Here is a 27,303-nt window from a genome sequence, read left to right as displayed (position 1 = left end):
AGAGAGCTTGAAATACTCTATTTTTGAGTTTATGAGTTTCTATCAATTTGTTTCATTGTTTTAAACATTTGAGGATGTCTATCTGAGTTTTAACTTTTATCTATTGATGTGCAACATTTATTTATTATTTGTTCTTATGGAAAATGTCATTTTCTTCATGCATGCATTACTTATGTCCCATACATTATGCAATATAGGCCTACATTAACTATATTATTTCATGAATGTCTTATATTAAGTTGAAATAACTAATTATTACGCAATTAAGAACAGATTGTTGTAGAATATTAATAAAAGTGCATTAATTTCGTTGCAGCTTCCCGATAATGCTAATCTTCTCATAGAACACAAGCAATGCACAATCCGTTACAAAATAAATACCAACACACAAGGACAAAGGAAACGCACAAAATACAACCTATAATTTCCACGTCATTGTCTGGAGTGGAATAGGGTAAACATTAATTATCCTCAATTTTCTTCGAATTCCTTAGTATTGGTGTAACTATAAATAAACAAATGTATATTACTGAAGATTTAGTTTACATTTCCGTTGCAATATTTTTTAACGGGGAAGAATATTGCTAATGTCAGCTAAGTTTATAACAAACGATTCTAATGAAAGTTAATTCAGTAATTATTAGCAAATTGAGAATGATATAGAAGCCGCGCTCATTCAAGCCCAGGCACTATCAAAGAAAGCGGAAGGCTTTGAGGTATAAAGAGCCGACGACAATGTTAATGTCAAAGACACCGTCTTGCAGCTGTGGATTATAATTTATGACCAGAATAAGCGCTGTTGCTAATCCGTCTTGATGCTAATCAGTGCATTCTTCTTCGGTGAGAACGTGTTTTAATTGGATGTTTCTATACAGAGTTATTATTTTTCTAGTTTTATTTGATAGTCCATAGTTAATAGTTTTAGTAGTAGGCCTATTGCACACTGTGCATTAAGTGCGAATAGGTTTAACAATAATATGTGGAAGCCTTGGGAAACAAAGCAATCCCTTTTATTGAAAATGAACAAAGTGACCCCCAATCTAGTACTAGTAATTCCGGTGCCCGAAAGGAAAGCGACAAAAAACTTTAAATAAACACAGCCAAAAGTTTGTTTGTAATGCGCACGAGTATGTTAAAAAAAACAATACAGGAAAAGGTTCAATTTAATTTAATTTAATTTAATTTAATTTAATCTAATTCTTAGTATAAAGTACGGCAACAACGCGTCACAAAACAACTGCCTTTCTGCTTTTTTTTAATTAGCAGGAAGGTGGTCAACAGTGAAAAGTGTTTCATTGTCGCTTACAAAGGAAAGCGCCTGGACTCGAATGAGCGCGGCTTCTATACTATATCGTTCCTAATATTCGCTGCTATCAGTAACAGATTGGCAAGTAAAATGCAGCTTCACTATTTTAAAATCTTTCGTTTTAAGATTGGCAAGTAAAATGCAGCTTCACCATTTTAAAATCTTTCGTTTTAAATTTATTACATTTATTTTTAGTTGATTTATCAACGATGTATCAACTAATATGTCATTTAGCATCAACGAAATTGATAATAGGGAAATGCTATTCGGCGAGATGAGGCCGAGAATTCGCCATAAATTACCCGACATTCGCCTTACAGTTGGGAAAACCTCTTGAAAAACCCAAGCGAGAATCGAACCCATGTCCAAGCATAGCTCCTGATCAGAAGATTAACACGCCTGTTGCCTGAGTTACACCTGTGGCCATCTTTTTTTAAATACGGTACTGTACAGTAAGAAGTTACACAACTCATACACATTGTTAATTCGTATAGGGATTTTTTAAATCACTTTCCACCAGCGCGTATGCTCTATTTTTAAATAAAAGTTGGCATTCTTACCGAGGTAACTGTAAGAACAAAGACCAATAAAGTAAAGTTAAATATCAGAAAAAGTTTCTAAAACACGTAAATAGGATACTGGTATTGGGCTCTTTTTTTTTTTTTTTACCGATCTTCGATATCGCCCCACACCACACACGGGACTGGCGTGGATTTGTGTTTCGTTATGGGCTAGATGGGTTAAGTGAGGGGATAGCAAAATGACACGAGGCTGAGGTATGTGACAAGGTTAGTGGGTTAGTTGAGGGGATATCCAAGTGACGAAGCCGAGGAATGTGAAAAGGTTTCAATGACTTACGTGAGTGTGGGGAGATATCGAAGTTTCACCCTGTTCCTTTTTATCGTAATAGCGAAAATTCACTATAGGACAGATACATTTGATATACAATGTGTGTTTAATTTTACAAGGCTCTCTGAACATGAAATATGCCCCCCACATCCATCTAGTACTTTCATAAGGAGATCCCGATCGATAAGTAACAAAATAAAACAAATTTTTATGGATATGCAGAATGAAATGTTTATTTATTTAACCTGGAAGAGTTAAATAAACCATTATTATTATTATTATTATTATTATTATTATTATTATTATTATTATTATTATTATTATATTACTATTATTACTATTGATCTCGGACCTATTGGAGAAGAGATATCTCTGTGGACACAAGTTCGTAATCCCAGAGTTAAAATAATCGACTCGTGCCCAAGGAAACCGAGGACGCCCGTACTGACATGTTATAAGCACAGCAATGTATCATTTCTGAACGATAATTAGTAATTATGCATTAAAATTATTTGGTTAGGAGATAATACAATGATAAAGAACACAAAAATTGCTAAAAATCAAGATAAAATGCAGATAAATCTTATGACACTTCATATACAGTGGATACAAAAAGTATTTGCACACCCTTGTTTTTTTAATGTTCAAAGAAATAATAACGATGAATTTCTGAATACACGTTTAGTAAGTAGCAGGATGGAAAGAACAACTTATATAATTAATAAAAATTGCATACAGTTACAAAATAAAATTACAAACTAAAAACTGCGTTTTTAGATGTCAAAAAAAGTATTTGCACAGCCAGTAAATTAAATAATAAACTCAAGCAAACTAGAGAAGTCTCTCCCAGTACTTTGTGTGCAATCCATTGGCTTCAACCACGGCTTCTGGTCCTTCGTGGCATGGAGTGCACTAACTTTTTTTGTTGTATCGGGAAGAATTTTAGTCCATTCTTCCATAAGAGCATTATGAAGATCTCTCTTGTTTGATATACGGTGTTTTCTGATTTCTTTGCCCAATAAGTGCCACAAATTCTCAATTGGATTCAGATCAGGTGATTGAGGTGGGGTCACAAGCCTTCTGGGTGTGTTGTACAACAACCATATCTTTGTTATTTGAGCGGTGTGGTTGGGGTCGTTGTCTTGTTGGAAATAATAATTTTCAATTTTTCTGTGCTAAGTAAATTATGGCGCGACAGCTCGATATACATTCTGTAATTCATTATTCCATGAATTATTGCTAAATTTCCCACCCCAGGGGATTCCGTGCAATCCCAAACCAAGATATGACCGTCACCGTGTTTTACTTGACTAAGATTTTGCTTTTTCAGTTCCTGATCAAGTCTCCGCCACACTGACTTTCTTTCACCAGAACCAAATAGATTGTACTTCCCCTTGTCGGAAAAAATAAACTTGTCCCAAAATTCCAGGGGCTTATCTTTGTATTCCTTAGATCAATCCAGCCGTTTCTTCCTATTAGTTTCACTAAAGTAGGGTTTTTTCCTCGGAGTCCGGCCATGGAATTTAGTACTATGCAAAACATTCCTAATAGTCTGAAGATTAACCTGTTTGACCGACGTTGTAGAAATGTCAGCAGCTAAGGCTGCAGCGCTTCGGAATGGATCTTTGATGACAGTGTGAATTATTTGACGTCTCTTCCTAAGTGTAAGAATTTTTTGTCTTCCTGTTCGCGGTTTATTGGCTGTTGTTCCAGTCTCCTCGTACTTCTTGCACAAATAACACACAGTAGAAAAAGGCAGGGACAGATCTTTTCCAATTTTACGGCAATTCAGGCCTTGCCAAAGTTGAAAAACAGTTCTACCCAGCATGGACTCTGGTAACTCTTATGCTTTCGGACTCATGTCGCTTATTGGTGTTCTATCCTTCAATACACATACTAATCCCCACTATAACATCAAATATTTCAATTGATGTGATTTAGCCAATAAAATAGGACTTATGCATTGAGAGTTTTAATGTGCAAATACTTTTTTTACTACAAGAAATTGAAGTTTTCTGATCCTTATTTCAATTTGTAGCTGTACGCAATTCTTATCAAGTACATAGCTCTTAATATTACTCCTGTTACCTGTTACAATTGTATTTATAAAAGTTCCCTTGATATTTATTTAAATATTAAGAAAAACAAGGGTGTGCAAATACTTTTTGTATCCACTGTATCTTTAACTTCATTACAAAGGTAGTGAGTTAAAGAGTGCAATAACAAATACGAGCATATATGAATCAAAATACCATGTGAACTATCCTGCAAATAAGTAGATACTGTGAAAAATGTATGAATGAAACAGTGGAAATGGTCTAAAGAGAGAGTTTTATTTAGTTTTTGACATGTTAAATGTCAAAGAATCACGTTACTTACTTCTCTTTGTCGCTCAACCTCCCTCCGAAGTCCAGTCCTACAATTCGTACGCGTAACTGTTCGCTCCTCTACATCCGCAGTCCGGATAGACGTCGACTGAACAGTGACTCCATCTCACATTCGTTACCCGCAAATAAACAGTTGAATCACTCAATACGTGTTCCGTAAGATTCTTTCAAAATTATAGCACAGTCTACTATATACAGTCACGAAGCTTGAGTTTTGAGGGTGCTAGAAACAATAGACTGTGACGGTACTGTTTTGCATTGCCTGTAATGAGGCGATATTAGCGATCCTAGTGGTGAGCAACTATCTAATGTTTGCATATTTACTACGTATTGAGCTTCGCGACTGTATATAGGGCTACTAGACTGTGATTATAGATAGACTACAGTACATCTAAGAACTGACAATATCTACCTTTTAGTATTTCAATTGGCCATATCTTCTACTCTGTGAGATTTAATTTTAACATAAAATATTTCCATAACTGAAATTTAACTATTCGACAACACTAATGACGTTCAGTCCCTTAAAACGCCATATCTTATGATGCTTTGCCTACTACATGGATACTGCTGCAAGACAAATTGCCAACTGCAATTTACTTGGCCATTGTGTTCTTTTTTAACGAGGGAAAATGTTGCTGGTGGTAGCGAGGTTGTTTCGTTAGGAAATTAATTCAGTATAAATTTGTTATTCATCCGATACTTTTATATTTATGAAACTTTTACTGGAATGAAAGTGAGGATATGAGTATAACTTGACTTGTTTTATAGTTTACAGGTATTTCATATTATAAACAGTAAATGAACCAAAAGCCTAATGATATTTGCAACGGCGCAGTCAGGAATTTAATCTGGAGGAGGGGGGAGAGGGAGTGCTAAGATAATAATGTCGTAAAGAAATAAATTATCAGTTGGGATGAGCGTGCGTGCGTGTGTGTGTGTGTGTCTCTCTCTCCACGTTTCCAGATTGCCAGTCATATAATAATAATAATAATAATAATAATAATAATAATAATAATAATAATAATGCCTACTATTCATCCCGTCTTATTTATGAAGTGTTGTTGTTTATACTGTACTTGTTTTTTTTTTTAAGATGGAACATGACAGGAGCGTTGCGATCGAAAAACAACTGAATGTCACATAGCGTAGTAGTCCTGTTGCTATGGTAACAACGGTTGAGTTGCCAGACTTACCGTTCCCATGTGGCGAGTGCTTAATAGCTCTCTTGGCACACAATGTTAGCATTGGTACGTTTCGTGTCTGATTCTCTGTCGATTTTTGTATTGTTTTCTTACCTTCGCATCAATTGTCAATGAATGTTTTAACGTCACCCATCTTAACGTCAATTGCTAGCTTCCATCAGCTGGCAGTTGGCAACGTGGCACTGTAGTTCCAATCTCGGCCGCTTAACTGTCATGTCCCATCTTTCAAGAAAACAAGTAGGGTATAGTCAACTGTCTGAAGACAGGATTGAACACCATAAGTGACACCAATAAGGCATCATTCATGAGGCAACTAAGCCACGACATAATAGGGTAGGGTGGCCAGTTCATTTCCCCTTCCACTGCATACATACATATTCAGACTTCAGATGTACACATATCATCGAAGTGAGTGATATTAAATGTTTAACAAATGTACGATATAAAATACTTTATTTTGTTTAATTTGATTTTTTTCTTTAAATCCACAATAAAATTAAGAGACAAGTAATCGCAAACTGGGCATCGTGCAGGCGCAGGTAGCGAAACACGACACGACTTAGATCAGTGATTCTCAACCGGGTGGAGGGGGGGGCGGCCCTCTAAGGGTTTGTTGTTTAGCAAGACAATGGGTTATTCTCCTGGTCACATAATTATGCAACAGATTGGGCATCCTCATGTTAAAAACGATAACACATGGAAGGGAACAACCATCAGGATCGTCACTGACGATTGGTAACGACCACCGCTAGATGGAAATACATTTGCTCCATGCAATTCAAATAAAAGTTACTTAAAAGCTTCATTCTCCTCAAAACCAAACTATTGCTGTACACACCACTTATACGATCGTACATGTCCTACGCGTCAGAAATCTGGGCTCAAACCCATCCCTGCCACATGAAGAAACTCGATGTCATCCAAAGACCTGTCTGCAGAACCATCAATGAGCTGATTTTTACATTACTAACGCACAGATTGTACAGTGATCTGGAAATCATTTTATTCAGTGACTACGTGCAGCACTTACGTAAAAATTATTATCTTCAGAAATTACAAATACACACTAACCCACTAAGCCGTAATTATACACAACATTCAGTGAGCAATCAAATAATATTAACATTTCTGCTAAAATCATTGACTCTGAAATCCACACCTGTGGAGTAACGGTCAGCGCGTCTGGCTGCGAAACCAGGTGGCCCGGGTTCGAATCCCGGTGGGGGCAAGTTACCTGGTTGAGGTTTTTTCCGGGGTTTTCCCTCAACCCAAATGCTGGGTAACTTTCGGTGCTGGACCCTGGACTCATTTCACAGGCATTATCACCTTCATATCATTCAGACGCTAAATAACCTAGATGTTGATACAGCGTCGTAAAATAACCTAATAATAATAATAATAATAATAATAATAATTGACTCTGAAAATTTATCTACATATCGAGCTTACCAGTCTCCATTTCTGAGGAGAAGATGGTCACACTTCATTTACGTACTCATGTTATACTAACCAATATTCTTGTTAAGGCAAGAGTCCATGTGGCCTGGAACTTGTAACGACATGTGTCTTTATTGACACCACCAAATAAATAAATAAATAAATAAATAAAAATGACAGTTATAACGTGACTTCTTCTGCAACCGCTAGATGGCAGCATAGTAAAATAGATTAAAGTTGTTGCCTTCAAAGCTCATAAGGCTCATCAATCTGTTAATATGTGATCTACTATTACGAAGCCAGTTGCTTAGCAACGGATCATTCAGATGAAACACAGTAATTCCAGTGTAAATGCTTGTACAGATAATTATATGGTAAATAATTACATCAGCAACATGATTTAGGTCTTATGACTGGATTCGGTCTCCCTTAGAACTAAACTAGTCTGACGTCTGACCATCATTTCGTTGATCTTCCTCTCTCTCTCTCTCTCTTACATAATCTCTCTCTCCCTTTTTTTCCCTTATGGTCTCTACGTCTAAGTATAGTTTAATATCTTCTTGGGGATGCGGGTGTGGTATTCGTAGGGCATGATTGTTGTTATTCTTCTACCTCAGGCATGTCAATTGATGCCCACAGGAGCAAGCGCGCGCTTTAGAGCCCAGGAGAGCCTGAGCGCTTTACAGCGGAAAGGAAAGAGACAGACGAAAGAGGTGGTTTATGCCGCTTGGTCGAGCTATATTCAGGGATGGCCAGCACTGATTCAATAGATAAAGGGAAGAGAACTTATTAAAACTGTATCCATGTTAATTTTTAGATTTGCCTGAGAAGTATAAGTGCATTATAAGAATGTAAGTTTTAATTTTAATGCTCATTTTTCACAAGTTTGATTTTTTTATTCAAAAGAAATATTTTCTCAACTTTTCGTATAGAAAAGTGAAATTTTCAGAAATAGGCCTATTTATTTAGTAGCCTTACAGAATGTTTACCGTATATACGTATTACTGAAGATAGTGTATTGAAAATTTTGAAAATATTCGCATGGAAATTGTTTGTAAGGAAATGAATTAACAAAGCAACTACTGTTACATCACAAGCAAAAGATACGTGCCCATATGTTGTAAAAATGTCAGCTCTATAGCTTCAGCAGATTTCGAGAAAATAATTTAATATTCTGATGATAGGAAGTTACTCACAAATATCACCTTAAAAGCATAATGCGATAAGAGTTTTGTTATGTAATATTCGTTACACTTAAAACAGATACAGTACCGAGGTAACTTTGCTTTGTTCTGTAATATTGTTTTGATTAGTTTATTGATTACTTTTGTAAGGCTAAAGATACCATCAATATAAATTCCAACTTATGTCATACTCAATCTCTTTCTTTGGAGTATCACTTTCTTTATGAATGATGTGTTTCATCCACTTAATACAGTATAATATTATACTACTATGGAATTTAAGTGAATATTCCTTCTTAACTCTATATTATGTTATTAAGATTTAAAACACAAGTGCAATATTAAAAGTGTTAGTACTTTTGTTTTACAGACAATATAGATAATATTAAACAGAAAGAAGCCATATAAAAATAACGACATAAAATTTCACGTTCCGTTTGAAGTTTGTGCACCACTGTTTTCTTAATCCAACAGGTTGCTTATTCATATACACAACTCTTCCTCTTTCCATACTTAGCGCTTGCTGCCCGCGCACGACGTCAAGATTAGAAAAATGCGCTTGCTTTGACATCACTGTTCTACCTGAATGTTTAAATCAGTTCCCTACTGATATCTGCACTGCACTATCGGTAGCCTGTATATTAAATAAATAAATAAACAAATAAATAAATGGACGGACGGACAGACAGACAGACAGGCAGGCAGGCAGGCAGACAGACAGACAGACAGACAGACAGACAGACAGACAGACAGACAGACAGACAGACAGACAGACAGACAGACAGACAGATAGATAGATAGATAGATAGATAGATAGATAGATAGATAGATAGATAGATAGATAGATAGATAGATAGATAGATAGATAGATAGATAGATAGATAGATAGATAGATAGATAGATAGATAGATAGATAGGTAAGTAAATAAGTAAATAAATAAATAAAGGAAATGTAATCAGTAATGCAACACATAAATTCCATTAATTAATTTCACTCCCTATCATATTCTCAATCCCTATAAACAAGAATTAATTTGTTTAAAAAATTCTAAATATCACAATAAAATCTAACCAAGAACATCAACGTTTCCCGCAATTGTAGGGGTTCTATGAATCTCTGTCACCTTTCTTTAAGGAAATACTAAATCTAAATGTTGTTCATCGCTGTGGAGTAACGGTTAGCACGTCTGACCGTGAAACGAGCGGGTTCAATTCCTGGTTGGGACAAGTTACCTGGTTGGGTTTTTTCCGGGATTTTCTCTCAACCAATTGAAACAGAAATGCTGGGTAACTTCCGGCGTTGGACCTTGGACTCATTTCGTCATCATTAATTCACATATCATTATCATCCATATAATAATAATAATAATAATAATAATAATAATAATAATAATAATAACCCGTGGCGCTACAGCCCGTGAAGAGCCTAGACCGACCAGCCGGCTGCTGGCCTCACGCCCACATGCCGAAGCAGAGGTGGACGATCATCCAACCAGAATGGAGGTATCGTGTGGTTAGCACGATGATCCCCCCAGCCGTTATAGCTGGCATTCGCAACCGGATTTCGCTACCTATCGTAGCTCTCCAAGTGCATCACGATGCTGGGTAGGCACCGGTCCCATACGCTGGCCGAAATTTCATGAGAAAATTTCTTCCCCCATGAGGACTCGAACCAGCGCGCATTCCGTAATGCGAGTCCTAGGCAGGATGCCTTAGACCGCGACGCCACGGCGCGGGACCGTCCATATAATAGCCGGGGTTAATTTCACAGTTCGGCGTGCTGTACTTGTACAAGAGAGCGGGCGTTCGGCTATCAACCACTCGCAGAACAAAGTTGTAAGCACAATAAGCCTCACACTGCACTGTAAGCTTTCGGGTCCCTTCACCGTATAAGAGAAAAAATTCTAAATGTTACTGTAGGTTTTCATAATCAAGAAATGAATGTAATGTTTTCATTTAAAACGAAAATTTTCTTTTGACCTCTGCTCTGCCTTTGCGCCCTCCCCCCCCCCCCAATTTCGTGCGCCGCTGGCCACGTGTCCAATGTGTTCATTTATAAACGTTGGCCTGATAGAGATGTGTATAATGCTGATGTACAATATATATATATATATATATACACACACACACACACACACACACACACACACACACACACACACACACAGGGTATTTAAAAAATACGGGGCATAATTTCAGGTATGTATTTCCCACATGTAGACATTCAAAATAGTTCATTACAACATGTGTCCGGAAATGCTTTATTTCCGAGTTATGGCCTTCACAACATTGAAATTCACCGGAACGTTTTTCTTACCGCAGGTCGTTGCCGTCAAAGGAGACATTAAGAGGGCATTCTGACAGTTCATTCCGAGGCGAAGGTTACATTCAGTGTTGTGTAGGCGTTAGACTGTGCGACATGTATTCGAATCAAGAGCTGGCAGAGATACACTTCATGTATGGTAAGGCGGACGGCAATGCTGCGCTGGCTCGTCGTTTGTACCAGGAGAGGTATCCACAGCGATAATGTCCAGATCGGAAGACATTTGTACGTCTCCATTACCGTCTGTGCGAGTATGGAAAATTTAACTCTCCTGGTTTGGGAAGGGGACGACCAAGATCTACAACTCCAGAAGTACAGGAGGAGATTCTGGAGGCTGTGAACATGACTCCTTCTATCAGCACACGAAGGGTAGCGTTGCAAGTCAATGTTCCTCATACGACTGTCTGGAGACTGTTGAAAGAGTATCAATTGTATCCTTATCATTTGCAACGTGTACAGGCCCTGCCACCAGCAGACTACCCTGCACGAGTTAGGTTCTGTCAGTGGTTCTTGCAGCAGTGTGGTGTAAATCCGAACTTTCCTGCCTTATTATTATTTACAGATGAAGCACAGTTCACACGAAATGGCATAACAAACTTCCACAATCAGCATGTATGGGCGTATGAAAACCCACGTGCAACTGTTCCATCTCATCACCAGGTGCGGTTCTCCCTCAACATGTGGGCCGGTATCATTGGTGATCGATTAGTTGGACCCCATGTACTTGTAAACAGACTTACGGGGCAGGCGTGCACAAACTTCCTGGAAAACACCATACCTCATGTTTTAGAAGACACTCACTCCACTGATCAATCGTCAACACATTCACTTCTTGCATGATGGCGCTCTTGCACACTTCAGTCGTACGGCTCGCCGGTACTTGGATCGAAGGTTTCCTGATCGATGGATAGGTAGAGGTGGCCCAATTGCTTGGCCTCCACGCTCACCTGATCTGAACCCTCTCGATTTCTACTTGTGGGGCCATTTAAAATCATTGGTTTATTCGTCTCCGGTGCCTGATTTGGAATCCCTTCGGAATCGAATTGTGGCATGTTCTGAGGACATACGCAATACTCCTGGAGTTTGGGATCGTGTTCGCAGGTCAATGAGACATCGATGTGAGGTCTGTATTCAAGCAGGAGGTGGACATTTTGAACATCTTCTGTAATGACAACGACCTGCGGAAAGAAAAACGTTCCGGTGAATTTCAGTGTTGTGAAGGCCATAACTCGGAAATGAAGCATTTCCGGACACATGTTGTAATGAACTATTTTGATTGTCTACATGTGGGAAATACATACCTGAAATTATGCCCCGTATTTTTGAAACACCCTGTATGTATGTATATATATATATATATATATATATATATATATATATATATATATATATATATATATATATAATACTCCTGAAGTCGTTAAACGCTATTGGGCAGGCATATGTACAGATACAGAAATAAAATTTGGAGCTCCCTTATTGTAAAAATGTCGCTTACAACACGCTGCACATATGCAGTAAACAAGAGCCCCTGTGTATATGCTACTTGTGGACAGTCGTGAGAAATTGTTGCCTATATAGCTACAGGTGGACACCCATCAAGACTCGCTCCAAATTTTAATCAAGACTCGCTCCAAATTTTAATGTCATATCTGTACTAGTTTTCTATGTTTTTACCAATATTTCCCTTGCGCCCAGCAATGTAGTGTACAGACTTCCGCGTCTTCCCGTGCACTACCACGAATCGGATTCATATAGCCTAACGTTATGGGTTAGCTTGAGAGTGTAATAGGCTGTATTTTGCATGTGTCATATTACTTTATTTCGCTGTCTTGTAAGAAGAATTGCGTATGCACGCAGATGTAACACGGAGCTGACGAGCCTTGTTTTGAAGCACTGCACCAGTCGCAAAGATGATGTCATCCCGGAATCCGTGTTGAGGAACATCATCACATCGTGTCCTAAACTCCGAGTTCTGAACCTTAAGGGAACCCAGTTCTCCTCTCGAAGGTAGTTCAAAACCACACAATATGAAATACGATTGAAGTCTGTCACATTACATGTACAGCTGTCAAAAAAAAAAAAAAAAAAAAGTGGCCGCACTCGTGAACAGCGAATATTTTCAAAGTCCACTTCGGGTCGCGGCGATGTTACACGATGCATGTGCTTGTACAAGGAGTTCCGGAACTATGAAAGTGTTCCATGTCTGCGTCTCGTAGACCAGCGGTCAAGTGCTTGTTTAATGATTCAAAGGTCGTGGGTTCGCGCCTTCTTCAAGTTTTCATTTTATTTTTTAATCGTTCTTTAGCGATGTAAATGATATTCAAATTATCATTTATATCCAGTTATCGTTCTTTATGGATATCATGTTATTTATATTTTGTTATAGTTCTTTAGAGATATGAATAAAATTCAGGTCATCATTTGTATTCTGTTATTGTTTTATAACGATATGAATAATAATTATTATTGTATCTCCAATGCGGGTTAGCCCTATTTTACATATGTATGTTAGGGCTATAGTTTTATACACAAAAAAGATAAGCATAAAGAGAAATGAAAAAGAAAATTAAATTAGCTTACGCGATGTAAACAAAACATAAACAATCCGTAAATTAGGCATTGCGATTGCAAAACAAATATCAGGTATCAATTTGAAACATACAAAAACATTAACAACACACATACGTAACACTTCTATAACACAAATATGCAGCTTTCCGTACCATACATCATAAATTAATACACAATAGTCACACAAACACAATCAAACTATAATTACGACATTGCGACGACATCAAGCATCCCATAACTGACTCACATACATAACAAATCAAGCATCCGTTACAACACATACACTTCAACATAGTAACCACACTTTTAAAAGTTACAAATTTGGTTCCAAGAAGAATAAATAGGACACTGTTACTAATTACTATTCTTCTACAATTTCTAAAATACATCTGTAATAAATCTGTGAAATTCCGATATGAATAATATTCACGTTTTTTATATTGTTATCGTTCTTTAGCGATATAAATCATATTCAAGTTATCATTTATATTCTGTTTTCCTTCATTAGCATTATAAAACAATATTCAAGTTATTTATATTGTTATTGTTCTTTCGCAAAATATTAATTAAACAAACCGATATTTATCATTTATATTCTGTTATCGTTCTTTAGTGATACTGTATAAATAATATTCAAGTTATTTATATTGTAATCGTTCTTTAGCGATATAAATAACATAAATGTAATATTAGGTTTGGAAAAATCCAGTTGCATAATACTGCTATTAGTTTTTCTTTTTGTATTATTACATTATACTATCTTGAACCACAATAAAATGAAAAGGAGTAACGAGGAATTGAACCTGAGACGTTGACATCTAAATTCCGACGTTCGTCCGCTGAGCTACGAGGGCAAAAGTGTGGAAACATTTTCGGAAAAAATTGGCCCAATCACACTCTAAGATTTTCTGATGATTCGTAGAAGCTAGTCCAGGATGCGGGGGGCAAAGGCTAATTGAGATTTCCCGGTCTCTGACCGGGTCAAACATCCTGATAGAATTAATATTTAACCCTTGCCGTGGCCTTCGGTGAAGTCCGGAGGGCCCAATTAGTCAAATCCACTCATCTCCACGCTTGGGCCCCCTGGAATTTTATAAGATGCGAAAGAGATATTGGTGTGCGGAAAGCAACGGGATGTTACCGCATTTAGGCCTATCCTTCCCAAGAAAACTGCAAACATGAACAAAGGAAGCTTTTAATAGAAGAAGGATCTTCTGCAGACCCCTGGAAAAAGAACTAAGGAAGAGACTAGTGAAATGCTTTGTGTGGAGTGTGGCATTGTATGGGGAAAGAACATGGACATTACGACGAAATGAAGAGAAACGAATTGAAGCATTTGAAATGTGGATGTGGAGAAGAACGGTGCGTGTGAAGTGGACAGACAGAATAAGAAATAAAATTGTGTTTGAAAAAGTGAGTGAAGAAAGAATGATGCTGAAACTGATTAGGAAGAGAAAAAGGAATTGGTTGGGTCTCTGGTTGAAAAGAATAATAGGCGACATTAGGATATGTGGATCATATGCGGAGACTAAGAGGAAGGCAGAAAATAGGAAAGATTGGAGATTGCTGGGTTTGCAATGAAAGACCTGCCCATGGACAGAACATTTATGTATGTATGTTCAGAATGCCTGGAATATCGTGTCTAAGAACAGTCGCTATTTGCAAAGACTAGTCAATTCCATGCCCACTCGACTCCAAGATGATCGAGATAAGAGGAAGATAGACTAAATATTGAATTGTGGCTTTTTGTTTTGTTTTTTAAACGCTTAATTGTTTGAATGTTTTAAGGCCGACGCCAGTAAATTTGTTATGTTTATGCCACGAAAGATATTTTATTGAGAATAAAATCTTTTTTCTTTCCATTTGCAGCCACAATATCATAATGATAGTGATAAAGTCATGGCATAATATATTAATGAACCTGATGTTAATTACTAAAATAATCATAAAAGAGAAAAGGAGCCATTATGTCTAGTTTGTCTCTCTCAAAAACAGAACAAAAAAGGACATAAAAAGCAGGAAGTTGTAGTCGAACGCAGGACCTCATGAATAAGAGGCCTGAACGCTACCATTATGCTATCGAATAACACACAGTATACTTCAATTATAACTGTAGATATCAGGCAACATGGTCCAACAACATGTAACATCGCCTGTCTCCGAATTGTAGCGAAGATACCCGAAGGGAACTTTGTTTCAGGAGAGCGGCCACTTTTTCTTTTGACAGCTGTACCTCCTTTGACACGGAAATTGGTCGCTGTTCAGAGACTAAGTTCCACCTCGGAATAGCTCGGGAATCATCGTGTGCGCTGTATTTATACGTGTTTTACATAGAGAGTTTCGAAAACCGGTATTTCTAACGAGAAGAATGAGTCCTATCGCTAAGCCACAAATGCTTCGTAGGAAATATGTCGTTTAGTGACATACAGATACCTCGTTGCTACGACTTGTATTCATCTTCGGACCTCGATGCTTAATATTTCCTCGCGTGAATCTCACGTTAATTCGAACGACACTTATACAAATTCACGCTACAGGAGAGCGACCATTTTCCGTGCCAAAAGGTGTACAGATGCGGGAATAAAATTTGGAGCTCCCTTATTGTATATTTCGCTTACAACACATTGCGCATGTGCAGTAAAGAAGAGCCCTTGTATAAATACTACTTGTGGACAATAGTGCGAAATTGTTGCCGATATAACAGGTAGACTCCCATCAAAACTCACTCCAAATTTTAATTCCGTATCAGTACAAGGTCAGCCAATGAAATGGATTGATCTGATTGTTTCCGGTCATATTCGGGTATTTCAATTATTGCCAATAAAATTCATCGTTCATTCAATAATTTTAGTTATGATGGGGCGTTGGACAGATAAACAACGTGCTTTTGCAATTAAGGTGGGAATCATTCTGTGGCTGCAAAACGGCTATTTCAATGCCTGTACAATATCTATTGCAATAATGCGGCATCATCAGCCCATACTATTAAAATCCTGGAACAGAATTTGAAGTAGCTGGTTCTGTGTTCAGCAAGAAGCCTCCAGGTAAAACTGCATGCACGGCCGAAAACATGAACTCCGTAAGAACTGCTATGCTACGTACCCCTAAGCGTTCTGACCGTCGCACAGTGGTCCAAAATCCATATTTAGGAGGACAGAAGTAGAAAAATGACATGTCAAAAATGAAATAAAACCCTTATATTATTTTCCTATATAACTGAGTAACACTCAATTGATTATCTTAATCAGCGGAGGTGACTGGAGAACGAGATAAGAAGCCGGCAACATGACACATTTCTTCACCCAGCATTCTTACTCAGGAAGTGCCGCGAGTCTGCCGTTTTCTTTGTGCTGTAACTTTGTTGTAAGTGGTCGATTCCATTCATATTTGGTATCAACATGTCAAGTAGTTACTTAGGTATGTAACACTGTTTGCTTTTGTTATGTTTAATGTTGTTATAGCATGTCAAATGAACATGAATAATAATGGTTTATTTTAACTGGCAGAGTTAAGGCCATTCGGCCTTCTCTTCCACTCAACCAGTATGATAGAATGGACACGGAACAAAATATAAATATAACCATTGAGTGCAGACTTGGCTAAAGTAGAGAAAAAACACCTTTTGTTCCGTCCCAAAATGATTTTTTTTTTCACTTCCTCGAGTATTTCTCTCTATTTTAAATGAAGTCTTAAGATGAGCAGATTTGCGGAAGTAAGAAATTATATGCACTCTTCTTTCCAGGTGCAGTAGTGCAATTTTTCTCGATGGCAGTTATTTAAATATCTGAGAACCAAACGTAACAATTCAGCGAATGCAAGGTGACAACTTATTAATTATGTATCAAATAAGCTTTCCGAGTGCCCAAAAGATGCAATAGTAGTCTACCTAAAATGTTACATTTTCCCCATAGGATAATTTATCGTTGGAAAGCAAGAGGACAAAGAATATGAGTTTTTTTAACGAAATGAACATTGGCTTAGTGAGCTACTTATTAAATTAGGTTCTCATCGCGACAGTAATGAAAATTGAGAGAAGACTTACCCCTGGAAAAAGTCGTGGCTGCCGAAGAAAGCTTTTCAATTACAGCAAGTATGAGGTCGAAACAAAAACAATCCAGAGAATTAGAGCTTATATACAAAACAAGTTTACTACCTGTAACTACTGTATAAAGTTTCATGAAAATCTGTTAGACTGAAGAAAAGTTACTAATTTTCTCTAACTGCATCCGCCTATAAGGGCCAGTTCCTCTTATACCAACGTAATCAGAGTTTGTACACAAAACAAATGTACCACGTGTAACTACTGTATAAAATTTCATAAAAATCTGTTAGATAGGACAAAAGTTACTAATTTTGTCTACTTGCGCCCACCTATAAGGGGTAGTTTCCCTTATACCAACGTAATGAGAGCTTGTACATAAAACATATATGCTATCTGTAACTACTGTGTAAAATTTTGTTAACTAGGAGAAGAGTTACTAATTTTGTCTAATTGCGCCCCCTATAAGGGATAGTTCCCCTTAAACCAACGTAATGAGAGCTTGTATACAAAACATATATGCTACCTGTAACTATTGTGTAAAATTTCATAAAAATCTGTTAGATAGGAGAAAAGTTACTAATTTTGCCTAAATGCGCCCCCTATAAGGGATAGTAATGACAGCTTGTATACAAAACATATATGCTACCTGTAACTAGAGTGTAAAATTTCATAAAAATCTGTTTGGTAGCTGAAAAGTTATTAGTTTGTCCCGCTAAATTTGCATTTTGGACCACTGTGCGTCGCATTGTCATACAGTTTCAATTGGCTTGTCGAACACCAAAGTGCGAAGGAGTCTTCATAAGGATTTACAAATAAATCCAAACGAATTCAAGTAGCGCAAGCATTAAAGGAAGCTGATCAAGTCAATCATATGATTTTTTGCCTCCAGCTCTTGGATCTCATGAACAATAATGAAGACACTATTCTAATATACTTCCTTCTCCTTGGATATGTTAATAAACAAAAGTTTGGCATTGGGAAGCAGCCAACCCTCATGAAGATCACGAGGAATCATCGCGTAGTGTCAAAGTGACTGTACTAAATGCAATAACATCCTTTGGAAGAGTCTGTTCTTATTTCTTTGAGTACGATATAGGTAATGGGCATTCTGTTACTGTCACATCAGAGCGATGCCTGAATGATTGAAGAATTTTTGTCTTCTCAAATCGTGGAGAAATCTTAAAAGAATCCAGACATGTCGTTTGAAAAGGGAGGAGGCGAACAGTCACACACTAGACAAGCAATGCAGTCAAATGTCTGTTTCAGACTTCATCGCCGCCATACATCGCGATATTCCATGATCCTCCAGATTCCCAGATCTGCCAGAAGACAATTTCTTCTGTGGGAGTATTTGAAGAGCAAGGTATTCAGTGATACATCTTCAAAAAAACATCGAAGGACACAAAAAAAGAATTCGTAATACATTTTCTGAAATATCTGTTGACATGTTGCCTCATATAATAGGAAACACAGAATCTAAACACACAGATGTCTGTGATTTCGTGTACTGGTACTCGAATACCAACTGAACATAGCCTACTTTTCAAGAAGAAAAATGTTTCTGTAACGTAACGGCAACGATTCTGAAGCTCGTTAAACTTCATCTTAAATGGTGAAAAATATGGAAACGCTTTAATTATCTTATTAATATACGATATTGATATATATACGTATGGGCGAATCCAGAAATGCATATAGAGTGTTAGTTGGGAGACCGGAGGGAAAAAGACCTTTGTTGAGGCCGAGACGTAGATGGGAGGATAATATTAAAATGGATAGGTGAGATATGATGATAGAGACTGGATTAATAGATTATTGCACAGGATAGGGACCGATGGCGGGCTTATGTGAGGGCGGCAATGAACCTGTGGGTTCCTTAAAAGCCATTTGTATTATTATTATTATTATTATTATTATTATTATTATTATTGCTGCTTACATTGTACTGCGTTTGAAAGGAATTTCTCTTCTGAAAGATGCTTTATACTACTTAACATATGTCCTATTCATTCTCTGTGACTGTACTGTAATAGATTCTACTACAACTTGTCGCACTTGCGGCAACTGGAGAGTCTCAACTTGGGCATGAACAGCTTCCTGCGCGTGCAGAACCTGCACACACTGGTGAATAGCTGTCGCGGACTGAGAGAGTTGAAGCTGGCGGGGCGCCGAGACCAGACCGCCCTCACTGACCAGGACGCCGTGTTCCTCTTCGACGGCCTCCAGGACTCCCTCGCCTCCCTGACCTTTGACCTCAAGAACCTGGGCACGCCCACGCTGCACGTAATTCCAAGTTGAATATTTGTGTACACTTCTCATAGATTGTGCAATCCGTGACAATGTATGATTTAGATAGCTGACATGGTGTCATGTTCATAGGCACCGACATAGAGCATGCTCTGTCGCTTGAGCATGCCTTAAATTTTGTCAGGGCATGGTGAGCATGCCGCTAAAAATAATGAGACGTAAAAGAATAAATTTCATTGATGTCCTATACAGGTACACAACTATAGCCATGACGACCCTTCTAAGACCTAGTCTTGGTGTAACAGATTAGAGAGCGGAATTTTAGGCCCTAAAAAGTGGCATTTTAGGCGCCTAAAATAGGCTTTTAAACTCCTTTATTTAGGCTCTATAAAATAAAAATTGGCTTTTTTGTTAAAGAATGTCATTAATATAAGATTCAATTTATTTAATGCAAAATTCTTGGATTAAAAGAAACTTCCACACATTTCACATTTTACGAGGGTACGCATGCATATAAAATGAAGACATTCTGTCTTTAAGTTAGTGTTTTTCATTCACCAATCGCATTTCCATAGTTTGGTTCACAGTAGATGATCAGCACCTATTGTAGCTATTGTGTCGCTCACTGTTGTACTTACAAATGGTGAGAAAAAGGAAGGGATTTTTATCTGTCTTGGTATGTAAGAGAATGCTTATTCGGGTACAACCCAGCTAGTTTGTGTTAAATTGCTGACAGACAGAGGAAGAAATAATAATAATAATAATAATAATAATCACAGGAGTTCTTTTACATGCCAGTAAATCTATGACATAAGCCTGTCGCATTTAAGCACACTTAAATGCCATTGACCTGGGCCGGGATCGAACCCACAATCTCAAGCACAGAAGGCCAGCGCTATACCGACTACGCTACCTAGGCCTACTGAAAGTTGGAATTTTAGGATTGAAAGATTACAAGAATAAGAAGGGGTGGCCCGGAGGTACTTCCTACTTCTCTATTGTGTTGTTCACTGCTAGGAAGGAGTTGTTATCCTTCTTGGAATGTAAACGATACAGAATGTTAAGAAAAACAGTGAACAGTTACGAAAAATAATGCAAAAGTTAAAAAAAAAAAAACTTAAAAATAGGCACTAACGTCGAAAGAGTCATTTTAGGCACTATAGAACCCCTTTATTTATATCTGTATTTCCGTGAACAATGTAAATATTAAATTTCAAGCCTATATGTATCAAGGAAAAAAATAGGTTTTTGCCTAAATTCCGCTCTCTACAGATGACACATAAACATTTCTTGTTACAGTGTTGCGTAATTGAGTAATTCAATATAAAACTTGAAAAAAAAAAAACTTAAATTTAAAAATGTTAAACTTGTTAAGAAGTTAATATACCTTGTATAACGGACGACGACACCGTTTCAACATTGGTATCGTGTCTTCGTCAGCGTCTGTTGGACTACTACTGGATCAGCTCGTCTTGCTTCAAGTTTCGATGTTTGCTGTCAATCCGTGTCGGGTAGGCTATGCTATTTGGTGGTGGAGGGGGGATTGTTTGTATGTTATGTACGGTTCTATTAGACCGAATAATGTGTGTATATTTAATACGCAATTATACTTCGCTACACACTCATTATTTGATTTAATAGTACATAACATTATACTAATTTCTACATTGTAGCTACAATAGTCAGTTGTATCAGATAAGGAATGTGTTCAGTGTTTAAAGTACGGTATGTCATAAACGAGCGTCCGTTCTTACTCTGATATTCTAACGTCCACTGACGTCACTCAGTGCTCAAATTATACCGTGAGATGTGCAACAGTTTCTTGCTTGGGACAATAGTCGTCAAATAGTAATATCCACTACTGCGAGTCTTTCCACAGAGCGTAGGCCTACTTTATCGACTTTTACACAATTCAGAAGTAGCTAGTTCAAATCAAGCCAAATGATGGCAAGTAATAATATAGGTTATTTTATTAGCGTGTTAACACTAAAATAGGTAAGAAAATTGGTCCGATAATGCAGAAGTGGAAACATAGTACTATCCACGATTGAAAACTAGTCTATATAAAACTAGAAAGGTATTGACAGTTCTCTCTCGCACACGCGGGAAGGGAGCGACGTTGTGAAATTGTGCGGCTCTTTGCACTGCCTGTCTGTCGTGTCGGAACTAAGCAGCTGGCACGAAATCGTAAATTTGACCAGACTAATATAACAATAATAATAATAATAAACGTATTAATGAATGCGAATATGGTACATAGTGTGTAAGCGATAAATTCTCTCAATTAATACCCTACGACCATTAACTTTTTATACCGGTACTTGAAACCTAAATTCTTGAAGACAGTGTGCAGAGAAGAAACACTGTCGTGGAAAAGATCCGCATCTCAAAGCGAAATTTACAGCTTTTTAACGTAGGATGCTCCTTCCATCGGTAATATAAAAATATGCATGCCGCCGGATTGCATCCTCCTGAAAGGCATCTAAATTTGTCACTCGCTTTTCCACTTTTCTTTCCCGAGTTTCAAGTCGGGGAAGGTCCATCCTCTTGTTTATTAAATTTAAAATTTTTCTTTCCTATTTTGAGAGCCTCTGCAGTACTATTTACCACCTGTTGTACAGGAATAAGAGGCCCGCCATTGTCTCTTCTTTCCCGAAACAGTCCCGCACATTACAAACCATTTTTCTCGCCTGACTTGTAAGAGGAGCACCTTTTCCGTTACTTCTGGAATTCTTCCTGTCCCTTGTAGCACTCATTTCTCCCTCTGAGACAGTGGTTCATTTTGTGCCACTAACTGCAGGATTGATGCCTTGCGACATCATATAAGTGAAATATATGGACACTATAAATCACGTTATAAAGACACTCGCAACTAAATTAAATTTAAAACTAAACTCAAACTAATTTTACCTTCATCAATAACAAAATATCTACGAAAACAATAGCCACGACAGAACACCAATATTTTCTGTAACACAGTAACGAAGATTTAACATTTCCAAACAAAGCAACTGGCAAGCACGTGCTCGCTGCGAAACAGTCGGCAACGTCGGCCTCTTGTCATGATCTCTGATTGGCTAGTTTGAGCGGTTGCCATGGTGACGCTTTGAAGCCGCTCAACAGTCAATATCTTTCTACTTTTGTATAGACTGTAGTCTTGACGGATGGAGAAAGATAGAGAGTGCAAATAGCCCTCTTCTGGAGGGAATATTGGATGTGCACTTTTTGTAGTCCAGAGCTCTGAGTTGTGTAGTATCTGCCAAAAAAGTTGTTATAATTTAATAATAAATTCTTCTTTAAAGGTTTAGTGCAGTTATTAGCACCAGAGGTAAATGAAATATTGTCATAGACATAATATTATTATTTGTATAGTAAGTTAACAAAAGGCTCTAATGACATGGAGTTCACATTGTCACCAACCCAAATTCGTTATCATCCACTCATTCCTTCACGCAGGCCATCCTTGCATGCTCGCAGCTGTACAAGCTGCATCTACATGGTGCCCACTGCGTGTGTGGCGAAATGCTGCACGAGATTGCGATGCGCCTTCCTCTGCTCGCGGATTTCAAATTGTGCGGTGCGAGGCAACTGACGTCTGAAGACTTCTGCCAGACGTTCGTTCCAGACGCCAGCTTGATGACGCAACTGTCGGCGCTGGACGTGTCGGGTTGCTGGCGCCTGGACGACCGTGCTCTTCGCAGCATCGCGGACTGCTGCGGACAACACTTGCAACGCCTCACACTGCATAACTGCAAGCTAGTGACGCCAAAAGCTGTCGAGTATTGCATGAAGCGTTGTCCCCGTCTGCAGCAGCTGCGGCTCCCACCAAGCACCACTGCAGTCACTTGTCTTTCCCAATAAAATCACCTATATATTGTGTTTCAGAAAGTTTGGGTAAGTGGGCCACCGGGGCAAATGAGCTCTATGCTCATAAAAATGTTACAGTGTATACGTAAAAATTTATTTCTTCGTGTTGGCAACACTTATCCATTACAAAGTTTAAAGCAACAAACGTAATAATGATTTCCTAATTTTCAGATGACTGTTTAATGGCGGAAAGCAATAATTTGGCTGCTCTTCTGACAACTTTCAATTTGTAACTCTTGTGAAAAAATAAAATAAATAAAATTACGATAATTGGGAGGAATTGGTAAATTAACAACAACTTTGTGGTTCAGTTACTCAGAATCAGTAAAAAAAAAAAAAAAAATCAAATGAAAAAAATTACCCGGAAAAAGAAAGGCAGTGGTCAAGTTACTCCAAAATTCTAAGAACTCGGTCATCAAGGTATTGGAGAAAAAATGAAATTCTAAGAATTGTGATTTTGAATGGACAAAATGATAGTTTGAAGAAAAAAAAGTGTTTACTGAGTTCATCATACATAGAAATTATTACAAACATTTCAATTTAAACGGGGTACTGGTAGAAAATCGTATTTATATGGTTTGTAGCCTACCTGGATGTGTAAAACTATGGTTAAGGTGACCAAATTCATATCGATTAAAAAAAAAAATGACACAAAGCTTCAAAAAGGACATTGTTCGAAAAAAGAGGACAGAAATATGTACTTAGATTTAGGCTTAGGCGTATATTATACTTTAAATTATGTAATTACAAAATATTTACAGTACTGATTTAAGCTTATATCATGCTTAAAAATATGTTAATATCTATTTTATTACAAAATAATTACGAAAAAACTTAATGATTTTACAGTTAGCTACATACGAAAGTCAAGGGAATTATAATTATTAAAGAGAGCGGAAAATATCTATTTATATTCACACCTCGATCTCTCAATTTACTAGCAACCTGTGAGCAACGACCAAACGAGGAGGAGCAAAAAGAATTATGATTATTGGCAAACAGTATATTCCGACGATGTTGCTGCCACCTACAAGCAAATTACTTGACAAAGACGTCAAATCAGATAATTTCAAAATCCGCCCGGATCACGGACAAAGGCCTAAAAAGGACATGACCGGACAAAAGAGGAAGTCTGGTCACCCTAACTATAGTCAGCTTTCCCCCAACCTTATGTACCTACGTAAGCATTTTGTTAGCACATTAGCTTGAAATCAACTTCATATCATCTTATGGAGGATTGAATGCGCACCATAAACACTTCTTGCATTCTTTCAGTTAATATTAATATTTTCTGTTAACAGCAAACTGTTGTTTCTGTGTCAAAAAAAAAAGGTATCTAGTTAGATAAATAACAAATTTATTCCGTGGAAAAATGAGTGATTCCAGTGGTAAATGTTTGCCAGAAGAAATTCGAGTGGTCTATGCTTCTCAGCACTAGCAACATAGGGCAAATAAGACAAATTAAGGACCTTGCTATTAGACGATAAAAATAGTCTGAACTGAATGTCTGGATTAAAATATGGTACACAACTAGACCTCCTACTATTTTTAAAAGACTTGCCACAACAGAAGAAAGAGTTTGACCTACTCTACACTTGACCTTTTCTTTAGAATTTCAGTTGTTGACCCATAAAATGCTTGTCACAGTAACTGAAAACGGAATGACCCTAATGACATTACTGCCTACATGTATAGGCTACACATATATCTGCACATACCACACACCCCTCTGTGAGGTTCAGATTACAGTAAGGCCAAGGAGAATTTGCAACACATCTTTATTCAAACATTTCTGCTTTCATTACAATCACTGTTATAGATATAACCCGGCAACATGTTAGACAACAAAGCAATTTACAGCTTCAGTGTTTTGTTCTTGGAAGGAAATTCTTGCTTCAATGATATAATGAAATACCTGTATTAGTCATTTCAAGAGGACAGACGAAGTTACCTTAATTTCAGTACATATTCTTAATCTTTATATAATAATAATAATGATTTATTTAACCTGGCAGAGTTAAGGCCATACGGAATCTCGTTGCAACATACCTGATGTTACTGTAATTTTCCCACCTTTTTCGTCTGTTTTTTTTTTTTTTGGTCACGGAAATGGTTCCACATAAATAACTTTATTTTTTCCAGGCTTCATCATTCCTCGAATTGTAGTTTTATCACATTATTCGGTGACAAATCAGTCCCTACATGGATAGTTTTCTTTTACTCCGAAAGAATGAACTCTTTGCTCTCTATAATCCTTGGACTAACAAGATGCAGAAGAAGACTACAAACCCTAGACTGTGCTAAACTTCGCAGAGCAATATTTGACGCGAAATGTATTATGCGGTTTTGATAGCGTCAACTTACTGCAGAATATGAATTCTCCACAAGCGTTTTGTATAGTCTGTTAATACAAAAAATAGTTACTATGAAGACAGGCATTAGATTCTACCTATAAAGAGAAATATACTTATAGTAGGCCTACATTATTGATAGTTCGATTTTTGCAACACTTGATAATTATGAAATGTATTATGCAGTCGTGAGATCTGTCGTCTTAAAGTTGTGGCTTGTGTAAATCGGTCATGCTACAATAAAGATGCCAATCTCCACAATTACAAGTATCTCTCTTCATTCTTTATATTCCATGTATGTTTATACACTTAAGCAGGTATAGAAGAGATATCTTTGTAGAGTTACTAAAGAGTGAGGCAAGTCTCAGCATTGTTTTCACGTGGTATAATAAAGATTTAATTTGTGATGTAATGCAACAGTAGGGGATAATGGCAGCCAGTCTACTTCAAATTTTATAAGAAAGAATTTCTGGTAAGCCATGTCTACATTCTGAACATTATCATGAATTTCGGTTTATCATTTTAACATACTTCACTTCTGTCTAAATTTTCAGTAACAATCAACATCTCAAAGGAATTGAGAACTAATTTCTAACATGTACTTCATCGCTAGTCAACAGGAGAACACGCACGACTTTGTACAATGGTGTGGGATATGATAAAATTTCACCATTCTGTTTACATCACAATCAGTATCTTTCTTATCTGGAATTCACTATAGAACTCAGGCGTAAAATACTTTTTCAGCAAGAAGTATCTACAGTGTTCTAATAAAGGTGCAACCAATGTAATCAATTGTTCAGTTGTCCATATTATACCGTATTTAAGAATATAATAAGATTTTCTTCATCTCAAGTTTGCAACTTCAATAGATATTGTCAATGATCGATACCATTTGATAATGTATCGCAATCAATTGAAATACATACATACATATCAAAATGAATAAAAAAAATGGCATACAGTGTAACTTAAAATGCAAACAAGATTAAAACATAACAAAGCATGATTTTACATTAAGATAATTATTAAAAATTATGTGGAGCAATTAAATTTTCTAGAAAACAATGGGATGAATCCATTAACACTGTGGTGTCTATTACACGTATTAATGTGGTAATTTGTAATTGTTTCCTGCTATTATCGTTTTTGTTCCAGTTCCTATATATATCGCAAATTGTTTCAGTCATTTTCTAAAAAACCTCTGATGTATTTATAAAGTCATTTGCTTATGAGTGTGATCAACTTTTCACGTCCCCTTACCTGTACTGCAGCTAAGAGCAATGTTAACAGCTTAGAGGGATCGAGTGTGCTGGTGTTCGAGAATTTAAAACAAAGTATCCTGACACAGACTTGGTATTTATCAGTTCTAAAAATAACTGCTCTTCCCCTAATGTATGCCAACATTCTGTTTGTCATAAAGCCCAAAGTCATAGTTTCGTGTCCAAGGTACATAGTGGGAAATGTGTGCTCACAGAAAATTTGACAGCAAGTGATGTGAAATAGGTTTTAGACGCAGACAGTGATTTAG

General features: G+C 37.2%; 2 protein-coding genes across 5 annotated transcripts in view; one reads left to right on the top strand and one right to left on the bottom strand.

Annotated features, from left to right (window-relative positions):
• The window catches only part of LOC138696320 (F-box/LRR-repeat protein 7-like), a 34,418-nt gene extending 29,763 nt beyond the window's left edge, over positions 1-4,655 (bottom strand). Inside the window, exon 1 of the mRNA XM_069821117.1 lies at positions 4,535-4,655. The gene's annotated coding sequence lies outside the window, so the exon portion shown is untranslated. The remainder of the gene's footprint in view (positions 1-4,534) is intronic.
• The window catches only part of LOC138696321 (F-box/LRR-repeat protein 7-like), a 122,797-nt gene extending 95,551 nt beyond the window's left edge, over positions 1-27,246 (top strand). For 3 of the 4 annotated variants that reach the window (XM_069821122.1, XM_069821118.1, XM_069821119.1), the window contains 2 exons: positions 19,341-19,590; positions 23,011-27,246. In XM_069821122.1, the coding sequence (XP_069677223.1) occupies positions 19,393-19,590; positions 23,011-23,415 (603 nt within the window). In that variant the 5' untranslated portion in view covers positions 19,341-19,392 and the 3' untranslated portion in view covers positions 23,416-27,246. The remainder of the gene's footprint in view (positions 1-19,340; positions 19,591-23,010) is intronic. The other variant, XM_069821121.1, reaches the window with a different exon arrangement.
• The last annotated feature ends 57 nt before the right edge of the window (positions 27,247-27,303 follow it).

The sequence above is a fragment of the Periplaneta americana genome, chromosome 3 (assembly GCF_040183065.1).
Source record: "Periplaneta americana isolate PAMFEO1 chromosome 3, P.americana_PAMFEO1_priV1, whole genome shotgun sequence".
In the NCBI taxonomy this organism is placed as follows: domain Eukaryota; kingdom Metazoa; phylum Arthropoda; class Insecta; order Blattodea; family Blattidae; genus Periplaneta; species Periplaneta americana.
Note: the sequence above shows the minus strand (reverse complement) of the source record. Positions and strands in the feature narration are given on the sequence as shown.